The sequence below is a fragment of the Diceros bicornis genome, chromosome 32 (assembly GCF_020826845.1).
Source record: "Diceros bicornis minor isolate mBicDic1 chromosome 32, mDicBic1.mat.cur, whole genome shotgun sequence".
In the NCBI taxonomy this organism is placed as follows: Eukaryota; Metazoa; Chordata; class Mammalia; order Perissodactyla; family Rhinocerotidae; genus Diceros; species Diceros bicornis.
The window spans coordinates 4,177,084-4,191,223 of record NC_080771.1 but is presented as its reverse complement, the minus strand read 5'-3'; the positions used below and the strand labels follow the sequence as shown (position 1 = coordinate 4,191,223).

The 14,140-nt window shown below is 54.7% G+C and overlaps 1 protein-coding gene across 1 annotated transcript in view; it reads right to left on the bottom strand.

The window, feature by feature from the left end:
* NKD1 (NKD inhibitor of WNT signaling pathway 1) overlaps positions 1 to 14,140 on the bottom strand; it is an 84,548-nt gene that overhangs the window by 20,177 nt on the left and 50,231 nt on the right. Inside the window, exon 4 of the mRNA XM_058527784.1 lies at positions 7,147 to 7,213. Coding sequence (XP_058383767.1) covers positions 7,147 to 7,213 — 67 coding nt within the window. The remainder of the gene's footprint in view (positions 1 to 7,146; positions 7,214 to 14,140) is intronic.

The window sequence follows — 14,140 nt, the reverse complement described above, 5'->3', positions numbered from 1 at the left end:
GTATCCAAAAGAACCAAAAGAATCCTGACTTAACCATCCATCACTCTGAGCCTCTGCTTCTCAGGAAAGACAACATCCATCACCAAATCAATAATTCACCCGCTGCAGTCCTCTCTAGGGTGGCTTCTGGCAGTTTCCTCCAGCAGGTGTCTACTCATTCCTGAGATCGGAAATGCCACTCAGGGCCTTTTTCTCCACAACCCTGCCTCCCCGGGCTGCATTTTACTCTAAGTAGATTTTATTGAAGGACCAGTTGTGACTGAGGGGAAAGAGGAAAGGAAAAAAAAAGAGAAAAAAGAAAAACCCTTCCCAACAAATAGCCTTCTGGCCTTTTCTTCTCATCCGAGTACACGGTGGATGGCCACTCTGCTCTGAGGTTTGAATAGGATTGAGACGAAACATCTGTTCAGGGACAGAGGGGGAAACACCGGGAGAGGGAGAGGGGAAGGGAAAAAAGCCTTCTTTGGGCTAAAAATATCATGTCCCTTCCACCCTCCCCCCGTCCCCGCCCAAGTTAAAACATGTGATGAAATTCAACTTTTAAAATCTAACCCCGAGCTACTTGAAACTACGAAAGCCTCCTCGGTATCTGACACAAGTCAGAGTTTCCACTGTTCAAGCTGAGCCTTTATGAGGAACAGACTTGAGAGAAACTGCTGTCACCGCTGAAACCGGGCAGCCGGGGGACTGCAGTGGAGCGGAGTCGGAGGCTGACGCTGGTCAGCAGGACAGGCTCTGAACTGAGGGAGGGACGCCAGCGGGCTCCGGCCCGCCCGCCCCTCCGTCTGGGGGTCCCTGCTGCTCTCCAGTGAACTCCCTTCCTCCCCGACTTCCAGGGCACCCCCAGCCAGCCCCGCCGATTGACCGGCCTCGCCCGGGCGTCGGGGGAGCCGTCTGCGAAGTCCTCTCCCTCTCCCTCTCCCTCTGCCTCTCTCCCTCCCCGAACTGCTCCCTGAACCGCAGACTCAGGGTCCAGCTGTCTCCTTGGCATCTCTACCTGGATGTCACGCAGGTATCTTGAGCGCAACATGTCCAAAATCGAGCACCTTGATTGTCACCTGACAAAACCCTCAGCTCAGAAGTGACACCCCCCATTTCTTCAGTTCCTTAAGCCAAAGTCAAAGGTGTGTCTGGGATCCCTTTCTTCCCCTCATCCACCCCCACCCCCCAGACCCGCCCACTTCTCCCAGCCCCACGGCTCCCCACCAGCCCCGCCATCACCTCCGTCACCTCTCGCTCTGCCTCCTTCCTCCCTCCGCCATCACCTCCGTCACCTCTCGCTCTGCCTCCTTCCTCCCTCCGCATAAGCCATCCTTCCCAGAGGCCACAACCATCCCGTTAAAATGGAAGTCAGCATCTGGCACTCACCTCCCTAACACTTTCTAGCTGTTTCTCTTCAAAAGCAGCATCCCACCCAAGCGCGTGGTCCCACCCTCGCTGGCTGGCCCACCCGCGTCCCCCACATCTCCTCCTGCACACGGGCCTCCTTTCTGCTCTTCCCTGAACCCCAAATTCCTTCTACTCTGGGGTTCTGCTCGCTCCTCCTGGCTGCTCTCCCTTCACATCCTCCCATGGCCGGCTTCTTCCTGGCATCTGCATCTCAGCTGAAATGTCACCTCCCCAGAGAGGCCCTGTCACACTCGACCCTTCCCTGGGTGTCACCTCTTCGCAGAGCACCACTACCTGAAACCCGCGTGCTCACTCCCCAGATTATTGATTCACTTCCTGCCTCCCTCTCAGCAGGGCCCGCCCACTGTGTCCACGGCTGGGAAGCCAGGCCCAGGCAGCCCCACACCTGCAGCAGGTACTCAGTAAATACGTGCTGAATGAGGAGGAACTGGAGGCCTGAGTTCTGTTCTCGTCTGCTGTGAGACGTTGGACAGGTCACGTCCCCTCTCTGGGCCTGTTTTCCACCACAAATGAAGGAGACTAAAGGCTTCCGAGGGCTCCTCACCTCTGTGAATGGCTGACATCTCACACCTGGGGAGGGACCGGCCTGGGCTCCAAGGGGGTATACGGGACCTGCTGGGCGGCCCGAGGGAGGGGGTGGCCTGACTTCAGTGACTTGACTCTTCTGGTAAGTATTTATTGAGCACTTATGGTATGCCAGACTCTACGTCACACAATAGAAGCAGTAGACATTCAGAGATTCTAAGAGGATTAAAGAAGCTTTGACAATGGGCCTTTGATCTGGACTAGTAAACAATTACAAATACCAGTTGGCCCCTCTTCAAGAAAGATAGACCCATGAAACACGAATCACGACAGCTCACATACATTGGGCACTACTCTGGGCTGTGCTCTAGGCTTTCATAAATGACCTCACCATCTTCACAGGAACACTGAGGAAGAAGTGCTATGAAACTGAAGCACAGAGAAGTTAAGTGACTCACCCAAGGTCACACAGGGAGTTGTGGTAAAGCCAGGCTGGATGTAGGGTCTGACTTGCAAATTCCCAGAAAGTGAGAATAAAGGGAGGAGGGTGACTCTTGTGGACTCTGATGGGGTCGAGGGAAGACAGAGTTCGGGGCCCATGCATATTAAGACAGGCCCTGAGCTCCCAGTGGGGCTGCTCGGCGCCCCCAGGTCTCAGTCCCGACACCATTGCCCTGCTTGGCAGGACCAGCTACTCCAGGGACATGCACCCTCGGGCTCCACGGGCCCTGCCAGGCCAACCTGGGCAGGACCAGAGCGAGGCCTGCCTGGCGGCAGCCCCAGGAGCCTGGAGGGAGAGCCTGGTCCCAGGAGGGGCTGCCTGACTTCAGTGGCCTTGTAGGCTCCTTTAGGAGGGGCAGGACTGCAGGCTGCACTGGGTTCTGTGCAGTCAGCCTTCCGCAGGAAATGCCAAGCAGGCTGCACCCTGCCTGCTTTCACCCCCAAGCAAAGAGGTCGGAAGACAAGAAACAGACACGCTGTGGAGGGTCAGGGGGCAGAGGCCAGAGGGCGAAAGGCAGGAGTGAGCCAAGAGGCCGGGCGGGGGCAGGGACAGCGCTAGGTGGGAGGGAGAGACGGGACTGGGAGAGAAGGGGCCTGTGACCATTTCTAGGTCTCTCTCTTCCGATGGACACAGAGCAGAAGCTGCAGCCTGTGCCCCGGTGGGGGGATACCGCCAGACACAGCGCTTCCTGGAGGCCACTTGGTGACACGAGTCTGCCAAACAGGCCTGGCACCAGTTTTCACCTTGGACCACAAGCCACGGGCTGCCACCACCTGTCGTCCTGCCCAACTGGGGAGATGGGGAGGTCAGGTGGGTGCTGGAGGGAAGCGTGGGGCCGAGCCTCCCCTGTCCTCAGACCCCTGCTGGGTCAGCAGAGGGTCCCTCCCCACTTCTCCCCACTACAGCCGTGTGTCCCACCCCCACCACGCCCAGCCAGCTCCCAGAGCGTGGAACTTTTGATGTTTACTTTGTTCTCTCCCCAGTTCAAAAGGAGCTCCGCAGCCCCAGCCCTGCTCCAAGCCCAGCCTTAATCCCCCATCCCGCGAGCTCCCAGCTGGCCAGTTAAGGATTAGGGCCGGCTTTACATAACAACGCAGGAGCTAAAGCCATCCTCTCCTGGGATGGCGAAAAGACTTCTTTTTATCTTCGCGCCTCAGATGGCCCTTTTTCCCCCTTAAACAGCCCTCCAGTCCGCCAAGAGGCGATGAACTTGGCCAAGAGGAAGACAAAGGAGAGATTCAGGCTTCAGCTCGTTCTCGTTGGCCGGTAGCACGGAGGGACGCCCGCAGCCCCAGCTCCAGGCCAGGTGGACGCGTCTCCGGCCAGGACTCGGCAGCACTCGCCCTCACCGGGCCTGGCCGTGTGGTGGCCTGCGTCCACGGCCACGTCCGCCGTCCTGGGGTGGGCGACCTCGGACCTTGACGCCAAGGGTGGCCAGAGAACCACGGACAGGCCACTGGGTCCAGCATCCCTCCAGGGGTCTCAGGGCCTCGCAGGCCCAGATGTAACTCAGAGCAGCCCCACTCTCACTGCTTTCTTTACTCACTGTTCTCACTTTTCAATTCTGTTATTAGTCCTTCATCTCAAAGGAATATAAGATTACATTCTTCTTATAAAAGTTAAAACATTGATTACAGTTAATACTACAGTCCTCTTTGATCTCTCTGCCCAATTTGAGTCCCCTCCTCCTATGTCCAGAGGACCTGTTTTTGTCTGTCGAGGCCTCCAGATAGGCAATGATCTAAGTAGCGTTCAGTGTACTTTTTTACACACAAGATAACCTACTGTCTATAACGTGCTGTATCTTTCTGCAACCTGATCTAACTGGTTTACATTCTGTGCCTCTGTGTAAGCTTTTGTTTGAAGAAAGAGGCTGAAAAGCTTCTTTTCACCAACAACCTAGTCCAACCTCCAGTCAGGACACTGAGGCAGGCTAGTGGCTCCCAACCCCTCCCTCGTCAGTGGTGGCACCGATGTGCCTGGACACCATCAGTGACTGGCAAGGCACCCAGACTGCCCTCAAAGCCTGACACGGTGGCCCAGGGGGTCAGAATGAGTGCCACCGACCTCACACCCTGTCCCCAACAGGAGCTGGGACCCTCGGGCATCTCATATTTATCCTCCACCCGTCAACCAGTGTTTGTAAGTGCCGCCCACAGCGGTTCATCCTCTCTACAAGATGCCCACATCATCTGAGCACCCACCAAGTCCAGCTCCACGTCCCCACACATCATGTTACAGAGGGCGAGGGGGCCCAGAGAGGGAGCACCCTGGCCAGAGCCACAGCAAGTCACTGCTGGAGCTGGGAGGGGCTCCTTGCCAGCGTTCCTTCTACTTCATTACAACAGGGCTCATGCTCTGAACACAGACATTGAACAAAGCGACCCTCCCTATCAGAGGGAGGTGGATTGCATGGGCAGGTCATTTCATGTCTGTTTGCAGGGAAAGACATCTCATTTGAAATCAATTACAAGATTTCAGACTGAGCATCAATGGACAGAGAAGTGTCTCATTTTTGGCAGTAACCAGGGACTCAATAAATGATGGATAGGGGGCCGGCCCGGTGGCGCAAGCGGTTAAGTGTGCGCGCTCTGCTGCGGCGGCCCGGGGTTCGCCTGCTCGGATCCTGGGCGCGCACCGACGCACCGCTTGTCAGGCCATGCTGTGGTGGCGTCCCATATAAAGTGGAGGAAGATGGGCATGGATGTTAGCCCAGGGCCAGTCTTCCTCAGCAAAAAAAAAAGAGGAGGATTGGCAGATGTTAGCTCAGGGTCGATCTTCCTCACAAAAAAAAAAAAATTTTAAAATTAAAAATAAATAAATAAATGATGGATAGAAAGACAGATGGAGAGTTAGACGGATGATAATTGGAGGACGGTTAAATGGATTAAGGGATGAGTGACCGATGATGAATAGATGGGCAGAGGATGATTGGCTGTAGGTGGGTAGCCAGGTGATAGGTAAGGGCTGGCTGGCTGATAGATGGGTGACAGCAGAGTAGGGAGATGAATGAAGAGGCGATATATGGAAGGATGATGATGAAGGTGATCGGTGGAGCAACACATGAATGGATGAGTGTTGGGTGATGGGTCATGGATCACTGGGTGGGTGGGTGATGGGAAGATGATGAGTAAGTGACAGGTAGGTGAATGGATAGATGAGCGCACAGGCGGGTGGCTGGATGGATAGTGAGTGGGTGATGGATGGAATAGATGGAGGGATGGATGAACCAGAGAATGAACTTGCTAAAAAGTTACCACGTGAATGAGCAAATGAATAGATAAATGGAACGAGTGCTAAAGCCCACATAATCAATATCTGGGGTCACCTCAATCCCCAGGGCCTGCAACTTTTACCTGACTCCCCAGATCTTCTCTAGGCACAGCGCTGGCATCTCTCCACAGAGGCAAGGATGACAGCTGAGGCTTGGGAGGGCCAGGAAATGATGAGAATCAAAGCCACTAAGCCCCTGAGTGCAGCCACCAGACCCGCAGACAACACGCTCCAGGGAAACACCCCACAGCCCGGCAAAGCCTTCCGCCCATGGGGCTCCTCCCCCTTGATTCAGGACCTGTTCGTATTTGAGCATAGTTTCATAGATACCTGGGTCCCCAGCCTGCCTCCAACTCCTGAGCAACTAAGTGAATCTCTTAACAGAGGCTTCTCAAAGTGTAATGTGCATACAAGTCACCTGGGGAGCAGACTAAAAGCAGACTGGATTCAGCAGGCCTGGGGCGGAGCCCGAAAGTCTTCATTTACAGCAGCCTTCAGGCCGGATGCGGCCACAGTCCTCAAGTCCGGCCCAGGCTCCCCTTGAGGATCCCCTGACACTGTCTGCTCTCCTCTCAGGGCCCCACAGGACCCCCAAGGCCTAGATCCCCCCGAGAGACCCTTGGACCCCCAGCTTTCCTGCCAGCTGCCGGCCTCACCTCAGCAGAGAGGTCCTCGCTATCCTAAGGCTGCCACGGTTCAGCGATCCTCTTCTCTGAGTGTAAAATGGAAACGCTATCCCACTTAGCAAGCGCTTTCAGATACCCTTTGTTCCTTGAACCAGCTCAGGGAGTCAGGCAGGGAAAAGGCCTCCTGCCCACCCAGCAAACATGGAAACAAAGGCTCCGAAAGGTGACGTGGCTTGCCCCGGTAGAGTTAGCACTCCAGTGGCCCGCCGGCACTCTACTCTAGTGTCCTAAATCTTTCTACAACACAGTGCTTCCCCGTGAGGAAGGAAGGACTGAGAGCTCAGAGGAGAAGGGGAGGGGCCAGCAGCGCGTGTTTGTATGTGGGGGTGTACTCGTTTGTGCTCCAGGTGAGTGACAGGAATGGAGAAATGGGGACATGTAACAGCTCCTTTTTGTAGTGTTGACTATGTGCCTAACACAGCTTGAGGAGCCCATGAGTAGCTACTACATCACCCCCCAACGGGCAACTGAGGTAAAACCACCTGCCCAAGGTTCCACAGCTAACACAGAGCAGGGCCAGGCAGCGACCCTCGGCAGTCTGGCTCCACCCTGGGCTCGGCCCCATGGAGCACCACACATCCCTCCTGCTCCTTACCCCCACCCACCCCTCAGCCCACCCCCCACGAGAGTCAGAGTCCTGTCCTCTGCTTGGTCTACAGACTTTCTAGAAGGTACATGGGCACACGGTAGACCAGATGGCCCCTTCCCTACCTCATTGCTCCCTGGGGGAAGAGCAAGGGATTCTGGTACCTTCTAGCCGAAAGCCTTCCTCTTCCTCCTCGCTGAGTGTTTCTCTGAAAACTTCGCCCACGAGCTCCTAGAGGAAGACAAAGCAGGGGCATTAAGGAAGTATCGGGGTCAGGTAGGAACCCAATGTTGGGTTGGTAAAGGTGGCGTCTTGAACATGTGCCTGGCTGGTGGCAAGGAAGCAGGGACCCTGTTCTGCTTCTTCCGATGGGAATTTAGGTCAACTGAGATGGATCCTATCACACTTGAAAAGTGAATTCTCACGGTGCTTTTTAGGAAGTAACTTTTTCTCAGCCTACAGCCCATCACGAAACACTACACAGGACCGTACTTCTCCCACAGAAAGGAAAGTCCACCCTCCACCCTGGAAAAAGACAGAGACAAGATCAGAAAACGTCCCTCATCTATCCTTTCGAGCCAACTTGATGGACTCAGGACCAACAAGCCTCCCTTGTGGGCCCCAAGAAGAGATCTCAGTTGGGATCCTTCCTCCAACAGAAGGTCCCCACCAGTCAGAAGGCAGGCTGACCCTGTGGGTTTATCAAGAGGGCCTAGTCTGTACTAGAGTGGGTCCCTCCCGCCCTTACCATAAACCCAAGTCTTCAGTATAACAACCAGAAGTGTGCGTGCTCGGGCTCCAGCTGATCTTCAGCCATGCCTCCTGCGTCTCCCCAGCACACACACCTTCCGGAAACTAGCCTGATCCTTGCACATGCCTTGCCTGGTCCCCGCACGTGAGTTAAACACGTCTGGAAGCTCATCCCATATGGCAGAGCTGCTCCCAACCAGCCTAGTCAGGCTGCCACTCAGGTGTCGTCAGGTTGGCAAGGTGAGTTTGGTTGGACCCCAGGCTGGGAAATTCTTGGGATGTCAACAAAGGTCCCATCTATCTGACCCCACCCCAGCAGGAGGACTCTAGATATGGAAGCGGCTAGACCAGCACTTGTCAAACTGTCTCCTGTATGTATTGGTGTTCTGCCAAGAAGAGTTCTGTGATCAAAAAAAGATTGTTTTAAACAAAGTACAAGATCCCTTACTGCAGGACTTCCTATGATAACGGACACTGTGAATATCCAAGTATAGCTTATGTTACATTCCTCAAACCCGTTTAGACCACGGAGTTTTGTTTTTCAAAAGCATCACATGCGATTCATGTTCCAAGGAACCTACTTGGGGAAATGCTCCTCCTTTCGGGGAAAGACGAGGTTTGTGGGGTTGCACTGCATTATCTCTATTGATGTCCACAACGATGCTGTGCCAGCGCTTCTCGAACCACAAAATGACCAGCCATCAAGAAGCCCAGACTCAGCAGCTGTCACCAACTTCTCTTTTTGAAAAAAAGCAAAGAGAAAAAGAAAAAACATCCTCTCCTTGAAAAATTAGAAAAAAAAAAAAACTGCATCTTAGATGCTTAAGAGAAAAACCATTGCTCTCCTTGATTAACAAGAGAAGGACAACGCTTTGTATAGCTGATCTTATCAATTAGACACAGCTGGGGGTAAGTCTTGTGTTGTTCTTTAAAGATAAACAGCTAACATTTTATGGATTAGGGTTGGTCTGCTCTGTTCACTTTCTTCTCTCAAATCATTCTGGGGCATTACACATTCTTTCTTAAAGGTTGTCACAATGTGGTGGTGCACTCAGACTCCTGGTGTCCCGCTGACTTCAGAACTTTATTCCTCACTCAGGATGGTTTCTTTCTCCTCCTCCGCCAATTATTATAATCACCGAACATTTCCGGGGCTTGTAAACTGGCTGCTTGCGTTAAAGGAGCTGAAGATGACAGGGGAACTGGGAGACGGTGACAGGAAAGGGATGCACTCAGGTGGCATCATTAGATGGCTGGGACGCCCCAGCAGCCAATTAAAGCCGATCTTTCATGCCAGAGGAAGACGGATGCTGCCTCTCTCGAAAGGCTGGCAGGCAGCACCTCCTCACAGGAGCAGGCGGCCGGCTTCAAGAGAACCACACACCTCGTCACACTGAGGGCTACTGGAGAGCGGACTCAGCGCTGACCCCGGCCCGCCACCCTGACCCCTCCCGGCAAGGCTGACAGCATCTGCGGGACGGATGCTTTTGAGCCCTCGCGTCTTCTTACTAGCACACCGGAGGAGTTTCAAGACTCCAAACGTCAGCGCCAACAAAGCAGCCGTCTGGGACCCCTGCAACGGTGCCTCGCAGTGTATATAACGCACCCACTCATCGCTCTGCTGACGGCTTCAGCGCTCTCTGAGAGGAGCTGTCTGCTGGAGGACCTAGCTCTCTGACATATTAAAGGAATGTCTCTGCATATTAAAGAAGAGTTCTGGCAGGTTCTGAGGTCGGCTTCTTCCCACTAAACCAGACCCTGCTCTATATGACACTTCGAAAGCTCTTCAGCACCATGCTCCGCTGACACCCTGTGCAGTGCCAGTGCTCAACTATGGCAAAAATCCATTTCATCCACTCAGCTGGACAGCCCACGGCCTGTGGAGCGCAGCGTCTGTGGTTCTCCAGCTTTGAATCACTAGGTCAGAGGCAACGCAGAACGCTAAACCAGTCACGGGATCACAGCTGGCTCCATTGCCTCCCTCGCCCTTGGCCCTGGGGCCAGCCACTGCCTTCTTGGAACCTCAGTCTACTTATCTGTAAAATGGGCACAGTGATAACCCACCACCACAACAATAAGACAACTGACACTTACTGTGCATCCCTATGTGCCAGGTGCCCTGCTAGGCACTTTATCTATATATATGTATATATAATCTTCCTTAATCATCACACCAGCCCTGTTCCTTCCATCTCTCAAGGAATAAATGTTCATAAAAATGATTTGCAAATTGTAAAGTGAGAGGTATAATTGTTCTCCTTTTTTCCTACAAAGAAAGTGCCCCCAACCCTCAAGGACCATGTGAGACAGGAAAATAATGCCGATGACAGCCTCACATCCTTCCCCAGCACCCACGGGGTACGAGGCGCTGACTGATGGAGTCCTCGCAAGAGCCCCGGAGGACGGCGTTTCCACTAGTCCTGTGTTTAAAGGAGGAGGAGGCTCCAAGAGGCCAGGCGTGCGGCTCTGATCATAGCAAGTGAGGGCAGAGCCGAGGTTCAAGCCAGCTCCTTCAATGCCCAGCCTGAGTTTGTCTGTAGAATCAGGGTTCCTGTGGGCATGGGGACAGAGGAGGCCAAGCGTGCTGGCACTTGCCAGGGACCAAGGATCACACTTAGGGAGGTGCAAGGGAAACAGCATGGCCAGCAGGTCCAGGGGGTCAGCGGCCAAGTCCTGCCATCTGTCCCCGGGACTCAAAGGCCCACAGCTCCTTGCCATAGGTTTGGGACCTGGCCGAGCCATGGCCACGAGCCCTGCACACAAGGTGTGGGGCCAGGTCCTCAGGACCATCCTGCAGGAAAGCTCTCAGACCCCTCAACAGCCAAGAGCCCCACAGGTGCAGGAAGGTACAGGGCATGGAAATGCAGTTGGTCCAACCGTGGGTCAAATCCCAGCTCTGCCTCGCACAAGCTGCGTCATCTGGGCCAGTGTGCCTCAGTCTCCCCATTTGTACACAGGGACGCTAGCACTCATGACATCTCTGGGTGGGTGTGAGGATTAAGTAAGCCACTGAATATAAAGTGCTTACCATTGTGCCTGATACCACAATTGGGGCTCAAAAGATCAGTAGTTAGTGTCTATGACTTTTTATACTATTGTCAGATGGCTACCAGAACACTGCTGGGAGAATCTAAAGGGCTCACCAGACCCAGGCTGCCCCACAGACATGGAGAACGCTGCCCTCCTGCCTGGCACACTGTTTTTAGTGCTTTGTATCTAATCCTAGAGGGAATCCCTTAAGGTAGTACATTATCCCCACTTCACAGATGAGAAAACCGAGGCACAGAGAGGTCAATGACTTGCCCAAGGTCACACAGCTAGTAAGTGTCAGAGCCAGGATTGAAGGCAGGCGGCCCAATGCAGAGCCCACACCCTTCCCCAGTGCCCTGTAAGAAGCCCAAGTGTGGGGCCATGCAGTGACTTCCCTTCACTTCCCTTGTCTACCCAGCCAACACTCTGGCCCCCTGGTCCCAGGCCCCCTCTCCTCTGGCCTCCAGGACAGTCAGCCTCAGCCTCTGCTCCAAGTTCTGATGCCCAGACCTCCTGCCTCTTCCAGCCCGGTGTCAGGCTGCTCCCTGCCCAGTGGCCAGGCTTGGTGGCCTTTCAGGCCACAGGCCCCTGACTTGCATCTCCTGATTTCCAGCACTGCCCCTCGTGTGCCCCACACTGGGCCCCAGGAAGAGAGGGCAGCTCCTCCGGGCCTGAGTGTGTGGCCAGCACCAGCCCAGAGCCCAGAACTGCAGGCACAACGCCTTATAAGGCCTCCGGGGACGGGAAACCACATCAAAGCAGGGCCTGGGGGAGCGGGCTGCAGTTCGGTTGGGGTTTTTCCTCTTTGTCTTTGAGACTTCATACTCCTGAGCTTAACGTCTTCCCCCACCGCCTGCCCCAGCAGTTCTTTGTCAATCTTCCTGTTCCCTAAGTGCTAACAGATGTTGGTGCCATGGGTTTCAAAGGAAACTCCTGGTGCCCACGGAACACGGCACAACTTATAGATTCCAAGAATGCACAGGGCTGGGACAGACGGCGGAAGAAAAGGGTGGGAGGCAGGACCCAGCCACCCCGTAACCCTGAGATCCGAGCAGTCTGCCCTCGAGCTGCCCCAGGAAATTCCTGGCGAGCTCCCTCTTTCCAGCACGCTGTACAGACACAGCCCGGCCGGGCGTTCCTGGGGCCCGGCGCCGCCGTGGGCAGGCCTCGCAGGGAGCAAGCTCCGGCCGTCCAGGGCAGGGATGCTCCATTCCCAGAACTCGCCGGACCGGGAGTCAGGCAGCTGACTCCCCTCTGGCCATCACTTGCTCTTCTCTAAAATGGGGATTTAGATGTCAAAGAGGAGTCAATGAGAAAATGCAGATGAAACACCCAGGATGGCATCTGATGCAAAGGTGGGGAACACTAAGTATTCCCCCTCTGTAGCACCCTACTTCCACCACGTGCTCAGAATATTCTCACGTTTGGTCCTTGCACAAACCCAATGCCCAGTGACTCAATGCCTCAGTGTCCACCTTGGGACAACACTCACATGTGTGCACCAGGGAGGCACGTTCAAGTTCAGTGATGTGGAGGGCAACACTGTTCCTACTAACCAACAGTCAGAAACCTGCTGAATGCCCAGTGAAGGAAACTGTGCTAGAGCCACACAATGGAATACCACACAGTGATTCAAAAGAACCAGGCAGATCTGTAAACACTGACACGCAGAGCGCCACGCCCCATGGAAGACACACAGAGTACGATGCTGCCTGTACGTCCAAGAAAACACCCAACACACACACGTACCATAAGATCACCAAGTGTACGCAATACCCACGGTTACCCACAGGGAGGGGAGGGGGAAGAGAGATGGGGGAATGGGGTTCAGAAACTTCAGCCTTATCAGAATTGCTCCTTTTTTTTTTTTTTGGTGAGGAAGATTGGCCCTGAGCTAACATCTGTTGCCAATCTTCCTCTTTTTGCTGAGGAAGATTGGCTCTGAGCTAACATCTGTGCCCATCTTCCTCTATTTTGTATGTGGGACGCCACCACAGCATGGCTTGATGAGCAGTGCGTAGGTCCGTGCCCGGGATCTGAACCTGCGATCCCCAGGCCGCTGAAGCAGAGTGCGTGAACTTAACCACCATGCCACCAGGCCAGCCCCTCCAGTTTTTAAGATGAGTACATTCATATGTTACTTGGGCCATTAAGACCTAATTTAACAAAACCCCACACAATAACCCACTTTACAAAAGGGGGACCTGAGGCTCAGCCAGGAGATCAGCAACTGGTCCAAGGTCACTTAAGGAGAGAAAGTAGCAGAGCTAGGTTAGAACGCCCCAGGCCCCAGGCTCCTCAACTCCAGAATGGGGCAGCAGGCCAGGATGATGTTCATTGTCCCCTGGGGAACAGACCTTCAGGGCTCCAGCCCCCCTCCCAGCAATGGGGCAGACCCCCTCTCTAGGGCTACAGCCAGGAATTAAGAGTGGGAGAAAAAACAGGGCCGTCTATTTTCTGGGCCTCAATGACCTGCCTCCAACATGCACCTCTAACCTGTGGACATCTGTTACTTCTGCCCCCCAGGGCTTTCTCTGGCCTCCAAAGCCCACTCAACCCACAAGCACGGCAAAAAGTGCAGGGAATTACCCACCCCACCCCAACCTGTACAACACACAAGCTGGCATGGCAAGGTAACCATCAGGAAAGGGTGGGGCATTGGTGGCAGCGTTAGTGGGGCCCCTGGGGGCCCTGGCTCCAGTGACAGGCCCAGAGGGGCTGGAGATTCCCTCCTCCCCAGGGATGGGAGGGAAACAGACTCATTCCTCCTGGATATTAGCAGAACCTAGACCTCAAGGGGCTGCTTCCAAAGAGAAATGCATCTCTTCTCAAATGTGGGGCAGGACCCTCGGCCACTCCCCTGAGGACACTGCAGCCTCCCACAGCCACAGGTCGCCCAGTGCCCAGCACCTGTCCCCGTGCCACAGCTAAGCCAACTGGAGTGGTCCCCCAGGATCACGTTCACAGGAACTGGCAGGAAAGAAGTCTTCTCTGGTGCCAAGGCTGCGTCTAATCTCATCTCTAGCTGCCGGAGACGGCTCGCCCCAGGAAAGAGCTCACACAGGACGGGGACGGAGGCAGCGCGGAGGAGAGGGCCCTCATCCAAGGCCTCAGGCCCAGTCATCTCTAGAAGTGGGCTCCCGAAGGGCAGGGGTCTGGGTCTGTTTTGCTCTAGAACAGCATCTGATACAAAGCAGGCACTCAATAAACATCTGTGGGGTGAACCTGGGGCCAGGACCAGCCTCACCTGCCTTTCCTGGGGATGGGACAGTTACAGAAGCCATCAAATCGCCCTTGCTGCTTACGGCAATTCAGGTTGGGCTCCGTACCTGCAGCTGGAAGCTCTGACCCCCACAGCCCCAGAACCCAGCCATAGTC